The 19,637-nt window shown below is 32.5% G+C and overlaps 3 protein-coding genes across 4 annotated transcripts; 2 read left to right on the forward strand and 1 right to left on the reverse strand.

Annotated features, from left to right (window-relative positions):
* Positions 1 to 3,840: 3,840 nt before the first annotated feature.
* LOC111010343 (uncharacterized) lies at positions 3,841 to 5,481 on the forward strand. Its single transcript, XM_022283713.2, has 2 exons — positions 3,841 to 4,372; positions 5,276 to 5,481. The coding sequence occupies exons 1-2, from the start codon at positions 3,907 to 3,909 to the stop codon at positions 5,326 to 5,328; spliced, it is 519 nt and encodes a 172-aa protein (XP_022139405.1). The 5' UTR covers positions 3,841 to 3,906; the 3' UTR covers positions 5,329 to 5,481.
* Positions 5,482 to 13,175: 7,694 nt separating this feature from the next.
* On the forward strand, positions 13,176 to 15,376 carry LOC111010375 (uncharacterized). 2 transcript variants are annotated; one of them, XM_022283754.2, is made up of 4 exons: positions 13,176 to 13,651; positions 14,374 to 14,533; positions 14,706 to 14,820; positions 14,918 to 15,376. In XM_022283754.2, the coding sequence occupies exons 1-4, from the start codon at positions 13,290 to 13,292 to the stop codon at positions 15,223 to 15,225; spliced, it is 945 nt and encodes a 314-aa protein (XP_022139446.1). In that variant the 5' UTR covers positions 13,176 to 13,289; the 3' UTR covers positions 15,226 to 15,376. The 2 variants fall into 2 exon arrangements, with proteins under 2 accessions (XP_022139446.1, XP_022139447.1); XM_022283755.2 differs by having other exon boundaries at positions 13,177 to 13,651; positions 14,706 to 14,808.
* Positions 15,377 to 15,457: 81 nt separating this feature from the next.
* LOC111010374 (mRNA capping enzyme family protein) lies at positions 15,458 to 19,256 on the reverse strand. The gene is made up of 13 exons (XM_022283753.2): positions 18,715 to 19,256; positions 18,392 to 18,531; positions 18,222 to 18,290; positions 18,070 to 18,141; positions 17,822 to 17,923; positions 17,539 to 17,595; positions 17,115 to 17,253; positions 16,699 to 16,763; positions 16,551 to 16,601; positions 16,360 to 16,422; positions 16,056 to 16,179; positions 15,910 to 15,971; positions 15,458 to 15,799 (listed from the first exon to the last, which is right to left on the reverse strand). The coding sequence occupies exons 1-13, from the start codon at positions 18,788 to 18,790 to the stop codon at positions 15,704 to 15,706; spliced, it is 1,116 nt and encodes a 371-aa protein (XP_022139445.2). The 5' UTR covers positions 18,791 to 19,256; the 3' UTR covers positions 15,458 to 15,703.
* Between the last annotated feature and the right edge of the window lie 381 nt (positions 19,257 to 19,637).

Raw genomic sequence — 19,637 nt, forward strand, 5'->3', positions numbered from 1 at the left:
GCTAAATAGATATAAATCTAAATATTTAGAGACTTAAATTTAGCAAGCTCACAATTTTGCAAGTTTAAGATTTAAAATTATAAATTATTCTAATATATCCCTGGGTGGGAATTGAGTATTTAACCTTTAGATTCTCCAATTTGTGGATAGATCTGACATTGCACTGCACTACAGGTTTCTACCCCATTATCAAAACCAACGGTCAACCACTTCAAATCTTCATTGTCCCTTCAAACACCTGTTGTTCCTCGTAACTGTTCTCTTTTCTTTCTTTTTTTTTTTCCTTTTTATTTAATAAGGATAAGAGATGGAATTATACATTTTTATCTTCTTAATCTAGGCTTGAATTATATATATATATATATATAGTATAGAGGTTAAATTATAAATTTTATCAAAACTTTCAAATGTGGTGTTCAAATTATTAAACTTTCAATTTTATATTTAATGGATCATTGATTTAATTCCAATACTGTGTATATATAATATGTTTTCTTTCATTATCCATTTTTTACTTTTTCTTTTTTAATTTCTTCTTTCCTGTCCATCTTACCCTAATTTATCGAAAATATTCAACAAAATTTTTGCTTAAATATTGTTTCTTAACGAGGTGACATTTATATGTCATCCAATCAAGAACTTCAAGCCATCTTATTCCAATCTTTCGTTAAATAACTGTAATTTTTCTTCCTCATTTTCCTCAAAATTAATATTTTTTTCCTTTTTGTTCTTCCAAAAACAAAAAATCAACGAAAGTCAAGATCTTGAAAATTGCCAGTCTATGCATTTTTTTACTAGTCCAAACAAGAGTGGTTTTGAATCATCCCATATTAATTACATTGAGATAAATTATAAGTTTAGTTTCAAATTTTGCTAGCTGCATTAAATATGTTATTAAGTCTTATATATTTCCAAACCTCCAATGACGCGTTTAATTGGTCTTTGAATTTTATAAGTACCTAACAAATTTCTTAATGTCTATTAACTCTCTCATTTATAAGATATTTTGTAAAATTGAATGACCTACCTTATAAAATTGAAAATTCAAACGTTTATCAAACATCCTCAAGTTCAAAGAGTAACTAAATACAGTATTAAAATTTCATAAATTTATTAGACACTTTTTTTAAAATTCAATAACTGAAACACGACTCTCGAAATTTAGGTACATATAATATTTCTTGAAACGACTCTCGAAATTTAGGTACATATAATATTTCTTGAAAGACTCTCTCTCTCTCTAAATTTCTGTGGATTAATAAATAAAGAAAGCTTCTTTATTTCTCTCTCTCTCTCTCTCTCTCTTCCATTTTCTGTGTTTTATGCTAATTTTCTTAGAGACAGACAGATTGTCCAAATCCTTAAACATTCCTAACGGCTTTTAATTACTTTCTTAATACCAGATTAGTGTGGCCTCCTCCTCTGGACCGGCGGTCCAATGCCTTTGCTAAACTCACCCGCTCCAATGCGCGAACCGCAGGTGTCCTCCCACTGCTCGGTCCACGTGCGTCAAATCAGTTCGCTACGGTCACCATCACCCGTCCCCATCAGGTAACCGTATCATCATTACCCTCCATGAAAATGAAAAATCTTTTTTTTTTCCTTTTGTTTTGTTATCCTTTTCTCCAAAGTGCGCGCGTGACTTCACAGTGGCATATTATCGTAAATAACGCCCTTTTTAATGCCTTCTTTTGGAAATAAAAAAAAAAAAAAAAAAAAATCTTTTTAGGGATTGGCCGCTACAAAATCCTTCCACTCACAAGGGAAAAAAAAGTTTTTCTTTTTTTAATTCTTGGTTTACCATTAAAACTCTGTCTAATTAATCTTAAATTTTTTTATTGCTAACATAACACTTGCTTCTATCGATCGGGAAATCATGAATTCGAGTTTCTGACTTTTTTATTGATTTTTTTTTTCTATTTAGTAGTAATTTGAATTTTTAACTTTGTGTCTCTCAATTTTAAATTTATGCAATATTATTTTTACTCTTTTGTTTTTTTTTTTACTTTTGTTTAGTTTAAAGATATATTAAAAGAAACAGTATTAAAATTTAAGAATTTATTAGAGTTTTTTTAAAAAACGTAGCTTATTAGACACCATTTCAAAATTGATGATAAAAAATGTCTATTTTTTCTCTGTATTTCCAACTTTGGTTTACTTTAGTTCCTAGATTTTTAAAATATTTATTGGAATTCTTTTACTTTCAATTTTGATTAACTTTAGTTTTTACTTACAAAACACTATTTTTGTCCCAACAATTTTAAAAAGTAACTATTTTAGTTCATATTCGTAAAAATTTAATACATATTTTATATACAATATGAAACACGTGTTAGGATTGTGACTAAAAAAAAAGATAAAAGAGAATGAATGAAATAAAACGATCCCATAGGGACCGAGTTTGACATTTAAAAAATGGAGAAACTAAAATTGACAAAAAGCTAAAGAAATAGAACGACGAAAATGAGATTTTAAAATTACATTAATTAAAATAAATAAAGTACACTGACAGATGGAATTTAACGAAAGGAAAATTTGTAGGTATGATTTGACCGTTTTACCCTCCCCTGAGGTCCTTAATTTGTTATTAGGCGACAAGCTTCGCCGTTCGTCTCCCGTCTTTTCCTCTGCCGGATGTGCCGTTATTTTCTCCGTTTCCCACTGTAGCCCTGGTTTTGGTTCGGATTTCGATTGACCAAAATGCCCTTTTTGTGTCAATTTGTTGGATCCCATTTTTTATTCTTTTTAATTCATCCTTGACTTTTCATTGCATTGTAGTTTTTTTTTCCCTTTTTTTTTTTAATTTGATGAAAAATAATTTAATTGTGTTTCACTTTCGGAATAATAGGTGTAAGCTTAGACCAATCTACCACTAGAGCATGTCCTTCTAAATTAAATGCTAAGAAAATTATCAAATACATACAAACATAAATAAAACACATTAGCCATGTAAAATAGTTAGACCATGTTCTCGAGCATTTTCATATCCCATGTGGCATATAAGCTCAGATATTTTCGAATTATTAGAAAAATATTACGTCTTTACTTTGAAATACTCTTTAAATATAGTTTTAATTAATACTTTGTTTGTATCTCTATACATTAAAGAATGGACCAGATTGAACGTCGTGAATGTAACGCTATGTTCTTTAAATTGCTTCCCACTCGTTTTTAAAATTAACTATAGACTTCCCTAACATCGAGACTAAAGCTTGATAGGTTGTGCTTGTGCTTGCAAAATAACTTCTCAAGCTCCCCCACCTCGAACAAGGGTGAGGCCTATGGTTAAAAGATAACTCCTCAAGCTCACATATAAAGTTAAAAATGAGGGTTTTTCTTCTCAATTTGTTCGTCTAATAACATTTAGCTTCAACAATTATCATTGTAAATTTCATCATACCTCATACTTGCAACGGCAAGTAGTATACCAATGATTTTAAGAACTCAGAACTCAATTTCAATTACCTCAATATTTTTTTCCCTTAAATATTCAACTTCAAGAAAGGTAATCAGTATATTATACCCTAAACCTTAAATTTACTCATGGGATAATACTGTCATTGAAATTGTTAGTCGAGGGTAGTATTGGAATATTTTACACAACAGTCAAGAGTACTAGCAAGTTTGACGAAACTATTTAAATGCCAAAATAAAATATCTAAAAACTTAGGTCCACATCCCACAAACCACAAATAGATACTCAAAAAAAAAAAAGAAAAAGAAAAAGAAATCCCCCAATATTTAGATCCTTACTCAAACTCAAAAAGATACCACCAAGGACACAACCGTAATTTCCCACCCCTCCCATCCCATTCTTCCCCAAATCCCTCTCTCTCTCACACAAAAACCACAGCCCATAAACCCCTCTCTCTCTCTCTCTCTCTCTCTCTCTCTGAGATTGAGCCCATGGCCTTATTTGGCAGCCACAGCCACAGCCACAGCCACTGGATCTCCTCAATAATCTTGTTGGTGGGTTTTTTTTCTTCTTCTTCTTCTTCTTCATCGATTTCTGATGAATCGTCGGTCCACGAGCTTCTCCGGTCGATGGGGCTGCCGGCGGGGCTGGTGCCGAAGCAAGTGAAGTCGTACACGGTGGCTGAAAATGGGCGGCTGGAGGTGCTTTTGGATGCCCCATGTATGGCCACTTACGAGAACAGAGTCATTTTCGACTCTGTTTTCAGCGCCAATCTCTCCTACGGCAGCTTGATCGGAGTCCAGGGTTTGTCCCAGGAAGAGCTCTTTCTATGGCTTCCGGTTAAGGACATAATCGTCAATTACCCCACTTCTGGGGTCATTCTCATCGACATTGGCGTCGCCCATAAACAGCTCTCTCTCTCCCTCTTTGAAGATCCCCCTGATTGTAACCCTCAAGGTAGTTTCCTTAGATCTCTCTGGATTTTTGCTTTGTTTCTCTTCAATGGGTTTCTGGGTTTTGCCCTGTTTTTCTTCGTTTCTTGTTAATGGCTTCCTTTGGCTCTGTTTCCTCTTGTTTTTGCCTTCGCTTGTGGCTTCTTCTGGCTCTGTTTCCTCTGTTTTTGCCTTCGCTTATGGCTTCTTCTGGCTCTGTTTCCTCTGTTTTTGTCCTGTGGCTTCTTTTGGTTCTGTTTCCTCTGTTTTTTCCTTGGCTTATGGCTTCTTTTGAGTACTCTATTTCCTCTGTTTTTGCCTTGGCTTGTGGCTTCTTTTGGTTCTGTTTTTCCTCTGTTTTTGCTTGGTTTCTTCTTCTTCTTATTTGTCTCTCTCTCTGATCTCTTTAAATTGATGGGTTCTTCCTATTTTTCATAATATTTCTCATTAATGGCTTCTCTTAGTTCTATTTCCTCTGTTTTTCCCTTGGTTTCTTCTCCCCGTTCTTCATTATTTTTGCTCATTAATGGCTTCTTTAAATATCTCTCTTTACATTCTTTCACAACTAACAGTTGTTTGTTGCCTTAGCTCCTTCTCTCTCTCTAAATTGATGGCTTTTCTTCTCCCCATCTTTCAGCATTTCTCATTAATGGCTTCTTTTGTTTCTCTCTCTCCATCACAATTAACAGCTCTTCTCTTGGCTTCTTCTTCTTCTTTTTCTTCTCTCTGAATCAAAATTTGGTCACTCCCATAAATTTATATTCCCAACAACTGTCATTGAAACTCATAGACAATAAAACATGGGGAACTTCATACCTCAAGATCATTATTTTATAGAGAGAGAGATTTGTTTTGTTTAGTATTAAATGGTTTTGTTTCCTTTGTAGCTTTTTTTCCCTAACTGGGTTTCTTGTGTCTGATTCTGCAGTTTCATTGAGGAATCCTCTGAGGAAGGAGAGAGGCTTTGAATCTCTAAGATGAGGAGAAAGAGGGAAAAAAAAAGAAAAAAGAAAAAAAGAATTGTCAAACTTAAGCTTCCAACTTTTGTATTTATATCATTTTAATGTAATAATTCTAATTTGTCACACTTTAGTATATAATGAAGAGCTTTGTGTGGTGGAATTTTGAGATTAATTATGTTACGTTTTTTTAACTATTTTGTTGTATGGTTGGGATTTTTTTTTCAATATATCTTTCAAATAAAATCACTTTTCTTTGAGTGAAAAAAATACTTGAGAGTGTTGTTAGTGGTTAGCATACTAACAACATTTATTAAAAATATTTACCCCGTTTGGCAGTAAAGAAAAAATTAGATTTTTTAAACATTTTTTAAAAAAATATGCCTAAACAAACCGTTAATTGTAAGATTTTTTTTTTTTATTTCTTGACATTTATTAAAAGTATTTTGAAATTTTAATAAGATGGATTAAAAGGTGTTTTGAAAATTGAAAAGTGGTTTTTTTTTAATTAGAACAAAATTTCAATAAGAACGTTTTTGTATAACAATTTTTAAAAGTAATTTTTTTTTCTTCTAGTATGTGAGAGAAACCACGTATTCATTGTTCATGTAATGTTTTATGTCTTTCAAAGAGTTTTCAAATCAATATATTGAAATAAAATTAAAAAATTGTTTCTGAAATAATTTTCCAAATAGCATAGATCAAACATTTTTCATATATTTTCGAATTCATAGGTGTGGTTTTTCTCATTGTTTTATTTTATGTTACATTTGAATTTGAGTATGAATTATATATTTGTTTAATTTCCAATTTTATGTTATATTTAAAAATATGTATTTATTTTATGCTAATGGTACAAAGGCCTCGAAATCCAAAATAGTAGTTGATTTAAACTATAACAAATAAATGTTAGAAAAGCAAACATAAATTTAAAAAACTAAAGACACAATGGTTAATGAATAAGACGAGTAGATTTTAGCATAAAAAGATTGTGGGTTCGATCCCGTCCAAAAGCTCCTTTCAATGCCCTTTTACTTTTCTAATTAATATTTCTAAAAATAATTCACAAAAAGAAAAAAGAGAGGATATTGTAGTCTAATTATTATCTTCTTAAGGCCGTGTTTGGATGTGTTTTATTTTGGAAGCGTTTTGATTTTTATGATTCCTTTTTTGTCCTTAAAAACTTCTCCACCAAAGCAAAGGATCAAATCTCCTCATGCTCTATAATACGCTTTTGTCTCTTTCTTTTGTTCAATATTAATATTTTGGATTAAAAATTTAAGAAAAAATGTGGGTCCTTCTCAATTTTATTTATTTTCTTTGGTATTTTCGTCAATTCAAATGCTATTATTCCTTAATATCATCATCAATAAAATATTGGAGAGGGTATGTTTTACTTAAGCATATATTTCGATTGTTTGTATTAATTTAATTTTTAAGAATAATCAATCCTTAGTGAGGAAATTGTACCGGACCACTTTAGTTTTAGGCTGTCAATGAAATATAACTATATTTTGAAAAACTGGTTATCATGACTTTGTGCTTTATTATTATTATTTTTTTTAATTTTCTATTGAGTTGATTTTTTAGTCTTAACTTATAATTTTCAAAATTTTGTTCTCCATATTTTGTGGCTACTTTTTGATTGGTGAATTTTATCTCATTTTTATTTATTTACCGTTTATTCCTTTTTTTTGTTGGATTTAATTTTTTCAACTCGAATCTCTCAAATTTCTCCAAGTAATAACGTAATTTTTATGCTGTTAATTTTATTTCATTTTTTATTTGTTCACTTTAATGTTTTGTTTCTTTGGTCTTAAAATCAAAATCTTGAGTTAATTTTTTACCAACTCGAAATACTCATTAATTATTTTTTTTTATTTTTTTCTCGTATATCTATCTCTATATCGACCTGTATTTCTACCTCCTACCTCGAGTTGGAAAAAAATTGAAAAAGAAAAATAAGATATAGACATAAGCAGATGTATGAATATAAGTATAGATATAAGTAGTAGAGATAAATATAGAGATAGCGATAGAATTAAAAGAAAAATAAAGAATCAGAATTGAAAATTTTTAAATGATAAATAAGGAATCATACTTGGAAAAAAATTGAAAGAGAAAACTAAGGAATCAAGAAAAAAAATTGAAAGTATATTGCAAATATAAACTATTGTTATGGTTATCGCTAACGTTATTATCACTACTGTTACCGTTATTATCTCTATTTTTACCATTATCGTTATCACTATGAGATGAAATTGGAAGTATTTTGCTAATATAAACTATAACTATAGCTACCTTTATCGTTATTCTCTATCGTTATAGCTACCTTTATCGTTATTCTCTTCGCTGGAGCTACCTTTACCGTATCGCTATAACAAAAAGAAATAATTAAGTGAAGGGCGTAGGAAGTAATTTGTCGCGATAGGATGATATTAGCAGGATCAAATTAACAAGTTTTATAGAATCATGTCATATCTCATTGACGCCTCTAAATTTATATATTCCCGCAATTCTCTCATTTTTATTTGTGTTCATCAGTTTATTTGTTATGATTGATTAACCAAGATTTACATTTAGTGGCTAGTTTATAGAGGAATAATTAAATAACTTTTTTTCTTCTTTTTCATAACTTGGTGGTTCGTGGATCAATTAGAAGAGTTTCTACATAAATAGCATACTAAAAGGTAGGAGTCCATTTGCATTTTCTCAAGTTTAAAATTATGGCTAATTTCTAATTGTTTGGAAGACCAAAAAGAAAGGAAATTTGAAAAGCCTAGAAAAATAGGGTTGATTCTTTTTTTGCGAAGGAAAATTAGGGTAGATTCTATTTTGTGCAACTGTGAAGGCATTTAACGGCTAGTTTTCAATACCACATTAAATTGTTAAAAATGAAGAAAAAATTAATAAAATATATATAAGCACAATTATAATAACATAGTTAAGATATACAAAAGAAATTAAAAAAAAAAACTAAAGGAATCAAATCATGCGCAATTTTCAATTTTATTCAATTTATTTGACTTGTTAATTCTCGACCTAATTCAATTTGTAAATACATTATTTATCAAGTTAAAACCTCTATCTCCCAATTTAATTTCTTTAGTACAATATATCGAGGTCTTAAAAAGACATACGCTCAAATTTTTATTTCTAAAGGGTTGATATAAAAGAGGGAAAAAAAAACTAGGAGACAAAAATACCCCTCCTTTGTCGAATTAGAAAAAATATATATATTCATGCGATTTTCTTAGCAATATTATCAATAATGATAAATTATAATTATTTTGGGTAACTTCCGGTCCAATTTTATTCAATTTATGTGGTTTCTCTTTTTTTTTTTTTTCGGTCTAATAATTATGCGATTTTTTCAGCATTATTATCAATAATGATAAAATGTGGGGTTTGGAGGGTTTTGTTTTACGCGGGAATGTGGGCCCAATGACAGATGGTATAGGCGGGCCCACCGTTCACATGCACAATTGTGACGTGGGCTCCACAATTACTGTTTGCCATGTGTCATTTTCGTATTAGTGGAAATTAATCAAAAGCCTACGAGTTTTAGAACGGTTTGATTTTTAATAGCCGAGATTTTCACATTGTTGACGTGGACCGGACTTTTAGAGGCCCCACAAAAAATATAATATGCTGGAGATTTTCTTCTAGCCTAGTTGGCATTCATCATCAATGTTTTTTTTTTCCTTTCTTTTCGAATGTCTTTATATTTAAGCTGTGATTTCTAATTTTTTTTCACAATTTCCAATTTTGATATTTTAAAACTCTCTTTATTGATAACCTGAACATAACTTAGTGGGTTAAGATATGTGTTTCCAATCAGAAGGTTATGAATTTGAATCCTCACCCTCATATATTGCATTAAAAAAACAATTTTCTAAAAAAAGAAAATCTCAAATTGATTCATAATAGGTTAAAAAAATTTCAAATTAAGTTATTCCCTAGAAAATTTACTAATATTTGAGTTAAAAATGTGTGTTGCTATTAAATTATTTTTTATTGACATATTTGGATTAGATTTCAGGGTCAAATAGCCACTGAAGTGACGTGTCTAAAGGTTGAAATATATGAATAAAATAATAATTTAATAGGTCGTGGATGGTTGTTTAATAGATTTGAACAAAATTAAAGATTTTAAAAGATTAATGACCCAATTAAAAATAGCTTAAAAAATAAAGACCATCAGATATATTCCAATTTATATTTATTATTCTTTAGGCTCCATTCTAATTTTTTTGCTCACATTTTAGTTTTTGTGATTTATTTGTTTTATTTCAGTCTTTTCACTCTTGAAAATATATTTACCTAATTAAATGTTAATCGTGCCTATATAATTATTTCTTTCTTTTTTTTTGTAATTTGATTAGACAAGAAAACTAAATTGATAAATTTATCTATTAGTAATATTTTATTGTACTTTACATATTTAAAATATTAGTCCATTTCTTAAAAAAAAAAACCCTAAATACACTCATTTTTAAAATTTAAACTTTTTTTTTTCAAGAAAAGCCTTTTGATAAAGGAAAAATAAGTTGAGGGGCAAATAATAGATTAGATATTTAATCTATGGGTATGGTTTGATATAGAAAATGATGACTAATGTGCCCTTTGATTGGTGTAATACCAAATCATTACCTATCCATGCACAATATTTTTATTTTGTAGGGTAACAATCCCCTTGATAAAATTTCTTTTCATACACAATTATTTATTATTATTTTTTAAATTATCTTTTAAATGTTACTGATGCAGCAAATAATAAATAAAGTTTTATCCACTAAAATTTTTCAATTTTAAATATCATGGGTTGGTTCATTGGATCGAAAGAAACCAAAATAAATTAAAAAAAAAATTGTAGGGTTAGACCATTGTTTCATGAGATTAGTGGAGGTACATGTCAACTAGTCTCGATAATCACCAATATAGAAAAGAAAAAAAAATCCCAAATTTCTCTCTCTTCTCCGGATTCAGAATTGTTAGGTTCGGTTTGTCTTCCTGGAGGGTCAAGTTTCTATATCACTTTCTTTTTCTTTTCAATAATGGAGATTTTTGGGCCAGAGCAGTTAAAGAAAGCGAAACGTTGTCGTTTTCCATTTGACTTGTTTCTGCACCTTAAAATCCCAGGTTTTTTTCCAAAATAAATAATTTTATTAATTATGTTGAAAATCGAAATCTATGAAGAAGAAAAAAAATATCGGACGAAAGGCCGACAGAAAGCCCACCAACTAAATGGGCCGGGCCAGCTGACCTAAATCTCTTTTTTCTGATACAAAATTGGATTAATATAGAGAGAGAGAGAGAAATGTAGTATGTGTCGTATCTTTCCATTTTGAAAATTGGTCAAATGGTCAAACTATCTTTGTTAATGATAAATATCCCAACCAAAACGAACATAGTTTACTAAAAATAATAATAATAATTTTATTTATTTTCAACGTATATTTTTTAAGGTTAGTTATTTAGTTATCTCTTTTTTTTTATTTAAGAAAATTGTATTATTTTTCATTTTTCACCCTCATAATTTTACCTATTTTTCCTCTATGTTTATCCATTTTTTATCACTTTATTTTTTTTTTGTCTTTATCATATTTTTCTTTTCGACATTTACTGCGACAAAGTTTCAATCAATAACCTTGTTCTACGATGGCCAGTAACCAAATGAAAGGAACATTTACACTTATTTCAAGGGTATTGATATTTTTATTGAATTAGTTTGTGCAAGAAATTGCACAACCTCAAATTAACTCGAACTCGATCTCAACTCCAACCTGAAACTCAAAGGGAAGACTTGCACAAGAGGGTAAAATCTTCGACGTTCAAGTCAGTAAGCAGCTCGGACTCAATATTAAATTCGAGGAGAAATTCGATATTCGATGGTGAAATGAGGCCCTCTATTTATAGGTTTAGGTTCCGACAGACAGTTATCTTGGTCGGATTTGAGGTCGGATGTGTCGGGCTCCAGCGAATCAAGCTCGAATACTTTCCCGAAAACAACAGGTGGATCCTTGATAGGAAATGACGAGTTTTTCACTTCGGAAGGTTCCGAGATGGAGCTCCGTAAATTTATTGTTTCGGATCTTTCTTTAGTGGCGAATCCCCGTCCTCCACATGACAATAGGATTTTTCCACCCCAAACATAATTCTTCAACTCTTATTTTATGTATTTTAAAACAATTTATTTTGGTTTTGGATAAAAATAGTTAAATTTCTTGAACAATCATATGTTGTACTCACCTAATTTCAAAGAATTAAGGTATGCGTAATAGTTATCAAACCATCCGTCTTTTTAAACTATTTATATGAAATATGAAGTCCTTGTAGCCACAGATTTATTGGGTGAGAAAAAAATAATTTTTGAAATGATTTTGGATATTACCCTAAACTTGAATACCCCTTTATTTCCTCCTTCCATGGATGATTTTCTTTTCTTTTGCATTTTAATGCTTATGTATGAAAATAAAAGACTTAAAAATATATAATTTCTAGTGCAAATCATGCTTTTAGTCTCCAAGGTTCGAAATTAATTTCTATTTGATCCTCGAGACTTTAAAATCGACGCTTTTGGTTATTTAGATTTGAATTTAATTTCAATTTGATTCATTGAAATTTAAAAAATGTCAGTTTAGGTCCATAATACTTTGGATTCTACTTCTATTTAGTGTTTAAGATTTCAAGAAGGATATTTTTGGTCTTTGAGATTTAGATTCTACCAATAAAATGGTACGAAAACAAACGTTACTTTTTAATCAAAATGACAGTAAAACAACACCTTGCCACATTTCTAGAAAACACACCCTATTGCAACCAATGTTTTGAAAATTTTAACCAAAAATAATAAGGATTATAATATAATTTCTTAAAGCATATGGCCTAAATTTGAACCATCGTAGGGTTGAGATAATAATCTAACCTTCAATTTTTAGTTTTTAATTTTTTTTAATCATGGTGGGCAACGCAAAATTGTGCAGATTTTTTCCCTCTTTTTTTTGGCAACCACTTAATAAGTAATTGCAAAAATATAATTTATATAATTAATATCACAAAAACTTCTCCCCAAAATTTTCTTACTTGTAACTTGTAAGGTGCAGAGTGAACTCAACAGTTGCCACGTGTAGCTTAGTAACCAAATATTATCATTCGGATTATATTGTGTGCAACCGAGTGCATAGTAACTACTTTGATAATCATCTTCATTTTCTTCAAATAAATCTCATATTTAAACTGAATTTTTCTTTTTTCTTTTAATAACTAAAGGTGTGATTTAAGAAAGATATAACATCATTGTATTCGATATTTTGTAGGTTAGGTAGCGGATTTAAAAATTGAATCTCAATTTAAAAAATTATTTAATAATATATTTATAAACAACTATCAATTAAATATTTATATTACATGTTTTTTTAACAAAAATAAAATGAATTTATGATATGATATTATATATTTATCAAGAACTTTATTTGTTAATTTAATGTAATTATGATTCAAATTTAAAATTTGAAAATATAAAAATATTATTTTCAGAATTCTCAATCACAAAATTTAAAAATTTCTAAAAACCAAATATATAAAAACAGATATTAATGAATCTAATATTCATTGAATTCATTTAATGAATCGAGAAACATTGCATCCGTTTGTTTCAATTTTAAATATTTAAATGTTTTCTCTTGATCGGCTGAGATTCTTAACATGCTGACGAGACTGAATCCGACGGTCTAAGATAAGGTTCAAAGCTTCGAGTAACGTGGCAAAACGTGATTAGTCGGGTGCATAAAAACGGGAAGCACCTTATTTTTCCTCCATATTTTTGCAATCGGCAAAAGAAATAAAAGCAAAGATTTACGAAAATTAAAGAAAAATATGGTTTAAAAAATAATAAATATTCCAAGTCTCTTCGATTCTCTCAGAGAGAGAGAGAGAGAGATTATTGTTGATTGTTGATTCGGGCTATCTGATTTCACCGCCATGGGAGGAGGAGAATTTGTTAGGGCAGCCGCGAAGATAGCCGGAGCCGGCGCAGTTAACGCCGGTGTCCGAGGAGCATCGACCGCGCCACAGTTCGGGCAATTGCTTCGCGGCGTATCGAGGCCGGCGTCGGTTTTCGTGGCATCGTCTTCACCGGTGCCGCCCGCGAAGGCCGCCGCCGGCTCCGAGGTTGAGGCTGTGCAGAAGCCGGCATGGGAGATTGATGACTGGGAATTCGCCAATTGGGAGGACGGCCTGGCCGTAGAAGCCGCTGGACCCAAACCGAGGATTGTGTTTGGGGCCGTCCCGAGTTTCGAAGAGGCGAAGGAAGCTACGACGGATTTGAAGGAGGCACTGGATAAGTATGTTGTGAATTTCTTTTGTCTCTCGAGGTTTGCTTGTGTTAATGAATGATTCTGTGCTTTAAATCGACTTTGGGATCGCATTGGCTCGTTTTCATTTCCTTAGGTTGGGAAGAATTTGTGTATGTTAAAGAAAAGAAACCACAGAAGGGAAAAATTGGAGATGATAAAATTTAATCAAAATTCTCCATATATCAATGGAAGAAGGATTGTCCTCTGTTTTTTGCGCTCTTAATTTTTACAGACTGATGCTATTTTGCCAGAAAAATCAATTTGAGTGCCATTTCTCGAGCTTAGGTCGTGGTCTTCGATCAAATATTGTATACTTTCTGAGAAACAGAACAATTGTTTGTAGTATATGGAAGGTTGCATTATAAGTTTGATACATGAACTTTTAGCATTCTCTGTATTCAGTCCTCTTATTTTAAAAAAATTTCTAATAGGTGCTTCGGCGTTTAAGGTTAAGGGTGTAACCATCTGGTTTCTGTAATTAAAAATGTTTATTGTAGGTACACTTTAATTTTCAAAATCATGTCTAATAAATTTCTGCCCTCTTAAATTTAAGGATCTATTACAAATTCTTTAATCTACGTTAATCTACAAATACTAGATAGACACAATATTGAAAGTTAAAAAACCTTAAGCTCTGTTTGCTTGGTTCAGTCAGTAATTGGATTGAGTGGGGCAGAGCTTCTTCCTGATGTTTTGATTGATTTTTTCAGGGTATACTTGTCTTCACCAGAATTTTCAGGATCAAGTCTCATTGCTTCCTCCAACGGTAAACTAGAGGCTGAGTCTTGTTTAGCTATTGAGTCGCAGACTTCGGTTCCTCTGCATGCAATTCAGGCATTTAGGCTGCTCAAGGAAAGTTCTGAAGCTCAGGTAATTAAACTACTGCACTCCTTCCTCTAAGAAACTTTCATGTATGATACTTATTGGGCAGGGCTAGCGTCTGAGACGTTTTGAACAATATTTAGCTTCTTGAACAAACTCGATTCGAAGTCTGATCTTTAGAGTCTGGACCCTCTCTTGATTACTGCTTCTTTGTATTCAGACTGTTGTTGCCTCAATTGCCTCTGACCCAAAAGTCTGGAATGCAATGTTGGCAAATGAAGCGCTCCAGAGCTTCTTGCAATCATACGATTCATACCAGACCAGTAAGATTTCAGGTTTCATTATTGATAGAAAAAGTTCAAAACTTTAGTATTCAATAGTTCTGTAAGCATGATTCTCTCATCTCTAACCGCGGGATTATACTTGTTGCAGACAAGGGACTTGAGCATCACAAAATATCTGAGGAGCTTGAAGATGCACTAGATCTGAGCTATGCCGAGGAATCAAGAAACGAGTCGAGAAATGTCTTCCACGAGACGCTAGCATATATTAAAACTTCGATCGATGACATGCTGTCTACAGCATCCAGTTTCCTTCATAAAATATTTGGATCCTCACCAGCTGAAGTCTCTGGAGATGACAAAGCAAGCTCTGGATTTTCCACGGGAGAGATCGCCGTGGGATCAATTATGGGACTGGCTATTTTAGTAGCTCTCGTGGTGTTTGCAAAGCGAAATTAGATGTCAACTATGATGTTCTTTTGGATAAATCTGTCGACATTACAATCTTTGAATCTCTTTTACTGTTGTGTTGATCTGAGACAGTACTGGATCCTTTTGAAGCATATACATTATGAAGTTTTACTATATGTAAAGTTGGAGTTTTACTATATGTAATGTTTGTACACATAATTTATAGGTTGAATGTTGATACAATCATGAGAAAAGATGTATCAAGTTCACAGCTTGACAGTTGAATTGAAATGGCCATTTATAGAAATCTTTTCTGCTATAATATTAGTCCTTTCTTTTTCCTTTCTCTGAAGTAGCAAGGCTGTTCAATCTTACATTTTTATTTTAATGAAGATACAAAATTGATCAGCAGTATTCTACAGTAAAAGAACAGTTAAAAAAAGATGGTTTTGGGGGCCGAACTCGGTTGCTTTTCATTAAGCCAAGCAAGTTCTTCACCCAGAAGCTAAGGGAGGGACTTTTAGAATTAATCAGTTGAAATGTACATTATGTCCCCCTTTGCTATCTGCATTTGCCCTCTGTCTCTTCGATTTGTTGCCTGCGTCCAGTCGGGTTGGCCTCGCTGATAAAAGAAGAGGCACTCAAAATCAACACTCGAGTAAATTTAAGGTTATTATACAGGTAAAACTCAAAACATAAACCATGGGTGTTGGAGACATTTAGGTATGATACCTTTCTCAACACAAATGAGAGGTACAGATACGCCACTTCCCATTCGTCCGGAGATAATGTACCTGTGTTCGAGAAGGCATGAGTCCATCGCCCCCACAGAGCGAATAAGGAAAGTTAAAAGATAATGTTTACAGCCAAAAACTTACTTTGATCCTGGTTGCCATCACCCAAGGCACCAAGTCGTCGCATAAGGTCCACAAATTCTGGTTTCTTCAAGTACTCATGCACGAATTCATGTGAGTTCTTGACAAAAACCAGCTCTAAGTCATACTGCACAATGATCGGATTAAAATAATGATCAACTTTTTCAGTAAACAACACCAAAATTGCATTTGATAGTTCATTGTTAGAAACTCAACATAGTTGTCTCGAGAGTAGCGAGAGGGTGAGAAGAAGAAAAGGTTTCCCATATAGATATTCGTAAGTTTTCGAGCCAAAGTAAGTCGTTACCTCTTCAGCCAACGATTTGAAAACATGGAATGGGACAATCCATTCAGGGCAATCAACAGCGTCCTGCAACAGGTGAAGGCAAAATCACATAGAAATTTAGCCAAAGGGCACACGAATGGTTCAGCCATACCCCCAAGGAATAAGTGTGTTATCTAATGATGGAATAAACATTCATGTGTTGGATACCGTACCTCTAGATGAAACAAGTACTTTATACCGAAAGGGCTGGATGTGTTAAATTTCTGAACCGGGAAAAAAGAGAATAATTGTCATATGAAATTTCACTTGTTAACCCACAATGCCTATGGCAGTGTACAAAGCAAAGGGGTCTGTTTTTACCTTATCTGCATGTTCTTCATCAAAACGTATCCAGTAGACGCTATTTCCGAACGTCAAGCCTTCAGCTGCAGATTCAGAACAAAAAAGGCAACTTCAGTTCAGTCGGGAATGAAAATGTGGTAATACGAGTAGTTGAACATTTTTAAATTTAAAAAGAGAGAACATAGCATCACATTGCAAGTTATGCACTCCATAATTATAAGTAACATCGGGTACAAGTGATGATTTAAAGTTATTGCATAGAAACCAAGGAGCAAAAGATTAACATGTTAACATCTGCAAGACAGACGTAACCTCTCGATTGCTAGACGATTTAACATGATGAAAATCTTACTGTATTATGTCATTACTAGAAGAGTTCGGGACAGCAATGGTATGTGAGATGAAAAGTTGGAAAGGCAAAACAAGAGAAATACCTTCTCTAAGCTTTTTGATGATCACATTAGCATCTGGCATGGTTCCAATGAGAATACCTCCTGGGCGGAGAAGAGCTGATATATTGGCCAAGGCACGTCGCGCACGGGCCTCAGTAGACCAAGAATAATGCAACGCAAACTGCAAGTTTTAGTTTCACCGGAAGATTCAGAATTTGTTGAGATAATCTCTTGGGGAATCTACAGATTTATCCCCAATTGCATAAATTTTAACTACGAAAACTACACACACGGGTAGAAAAATCCATGAATCTGCCTCATAAGTCATAATTGAGGGTATCATGGTGTATTTCAATGAGTTCGAGTGCTAATAGCAAAAGATATAATAGCGGAAAGTAGATATCAAACCGAAAAACCATTTAATTTATCCCAACAAGAAGGGCATAAATTATTGCATACCACTCACCTGGCAACTGCAAATATCAAATGGAGCATCATCTGCTAGGACATGATCCAGCCTCGCCTAAAACGCCAAATTTTCAGGTCAATCAGACGGTGCTTAACAAAAATCATAATCATATCCACACTACTTCAGGTGAACAGCTAATTGTGATATCCATTTCTCAAACAGGACCCACTTTAAAACATCACTATAAAGGCCACTGATACAATTGAAAAAGCTTAACAGTATAGAAACCAAGAATGTTCGAGGATTTCAATTCACTAGCTGTTCTTCTAAGTTCCACTACCTCATAACAATCACCACAGATGAGGCGGGCTGGAAATGAGAACTTTTTACGACGTTGATGATGGTCAGCATCACCGTTGTAACGAGTACGGCAATCTTCTATCTGCAATAAGACACCATTATAACCTTAGATGACTGATTTCAAAGGCAGAGGTTTGAGAAAAAATAATGGGATAAACAATCAAATAGACTGTTCGTATTATTCAATTAACTGCCAAATGAATAACTCTAACAAGAGTTTCCACTTACCGATCCTTCAGCTATATCAATGCCAACATAGTATCCAATTTTGGCCTTATCCCATTTGATGAGATCACCACCCTAGCAAGTGCAAAAGAAAAGTGTTCAGCTCAGGAGCGAACTATAGCAACACATATAAGATTAAACAGACTAAATAATACCTTGCCACAGGCAAGATCAAGAACGGCGTCTCCTCGGCGAGCATAAAGCTGAACCAAGACACTTTTAATCTATCCAATAAGGACATGACATGAGCAACCCATTAGGATGATATATGATTGAGAATCACCCATCAAGGTTAAAATGTATTTTCATCAAATATAACACATACCCAATTGTTAAGCTTCTTTAAATGGATGATAACACTAGCTTCTCGCTCTTCCAAAGTCTGGTTCGTCCTAGCACTGTAATGTTCAGCCACTTTCCGGGCAAAAATCTTGGTGCTTTCATCTTCTAAGAACTCAGCATCGCCTAAAAATCGAAATCCAGAACGATTACAGTCATCCCAAACTTGAAATACAACGAAAACAATATATATGCTAGTAATTCCACTCGCTACCAGTAAACAAGCTGAAACCCACAAAAAGTTTAGATCCAAAAACTGATTGTGCTGCACAAATTGAAACCATATAACGAAACCAATTAGAATGGCACCTTCTGGGTTATACTTGAATCTGGATTGAGGAGGCCCCAAGGACGCCGATGGGGATTCTGAGAATCCTCGTTTCATAGCTATCGAGGGTAAAGAAGGAAGGAGCAAAAGAACCTGAAATTCGCCGCTGTAGATTACAATTTATACACGAAAAGAAACTTTGTTTTATATTTAAATTCTCTTTGGAGAAAAACGGCTGCTCTAGCTTTCAGAATCGAGGGAAACAGAGAAAAGGAAACCCCATTGGCGCGGGGCAATCAGAAACTTTGGTGATTAAGAATGGGAAAAGGGGGAAACTGGAAAGAGCGGTGGAGATTAAGGGCTTTGGGAGTGTATTTTTGGAACCCCACAACGTTGAATAAAGTTGGGATTTGGGAATTAGCCGAAATGTGTAGCGAGCGATAGATTGAGGGATTTATAGTCAAAGGGCTCTCTACTTGATTTTGAACACAGCGAATCCGCAGTCGAACATCAGCTTTGTTCCTCAGCAAGGGCGTGTTTGGCTGAGATTTGGGAATTCCTTTTCTTTTGCTTTGGCGATTCTTTGTGGTTTAAAGCCTTTATATAATTCCATTTTCTCTTTCCCCAAACCTATTTAATTCCACATTAATTTACATAAGAATATTAAATAAATCAGACAACTCGAGATTTCACTATATAACATATTTTTAATATGTATTTTTAAAATGTTTAAATATAACATGAATTTTACTTTTCTTAATTTGTTTTTGTTTTATATTAGAATTTGACATTTTAATTTAAGTTATGTTATTTTTTTGTAAAATTCTAAGCTTTTTTTAAAAACGTTTGAAAATAAATATTTATTTTATGCTATTGGTGTAATTGTCTAAAAAAATATATTATATTTCTGAATTGGGAAATTATTCTAAAATATATAAAATTTATGTGTTTAATATTTATAAAA

The sequence above is a fragment of the Momordica charantia genome (assembly GCF_013281855.1).
Source record: "Momordica charantia cultivar OHB3-1 chromosome 11 unlocalized genomic scaffold, Mcharantia_2.0 BLBB01000011.1, whole genome shotgun sequence".
NCBI classification, from domain to species: domain Eukaryota; kingdom Viridiplantae; phylum Streptophyta; class Magnoliopsida; order Cucurbitales; family Cucurbitaceae; genus Momordica; species Momordica charantia.

Bases quoted from the DNA above. Each gene is read 5' to 3' on its own strand.
- LOC111010343 (XM_022283713.2), top strand. From the start codon at position 3,907: ATGGCCTTATTTGGCAGCCACAGCCACAGCCACAGCCACTGGATCTCC. The intron at 4,373-5,275 runs GTAGTTTCCTTA...CTGATTCTGCAG, and splicing joins CCCTGATTGTAACCCTCAAG to TTTCATTGAGGAATCCTCTG.
- LOC111010375 (XM_022283754.2), top strand. From the start codon at position 13,290: ATGGGAGGAGGAGAATTTGTTAGGGCAGCCGCGAAGATAGCCGGAGCC. The intron at 14,534-14,705 runs GTAATTAAACTA...CTTTGTATTCAG, and splicing joins AGGAAAGTTCTGAAGCTCAG to ACTGTTGTTGCCTCAATTGC. The intron at 14,821-14,917 runs GTTTCATTATTG...TACTTGTTGCAG, and splicing joins CCAGACCAGTAAGATTTCAG to ACAAGGGACTTGAGCATCAC.
- LOC111010374 (XM_022283753.2), bottom strand. From the start codon at position 18,790: ATGAAACGAGGATTCTCAGAATCCCCATCGGCGTCCTTGGGGCCTCCT. The intron at 17,596-17,821 runs GTAGTGGAACTT...TTGGCGTTTTAG, and splicing joins TCTGTGGTGATTGTTATGAG to GCGAGGCTGGATCATGTCCT. The intron at 15,972-16,055 runs GTAAGTTTTTGG...TCTCGAACACAG, and splicing joins TGATGGCAACCAGGATCAAA to GTACATTATCTCCGGACGAA.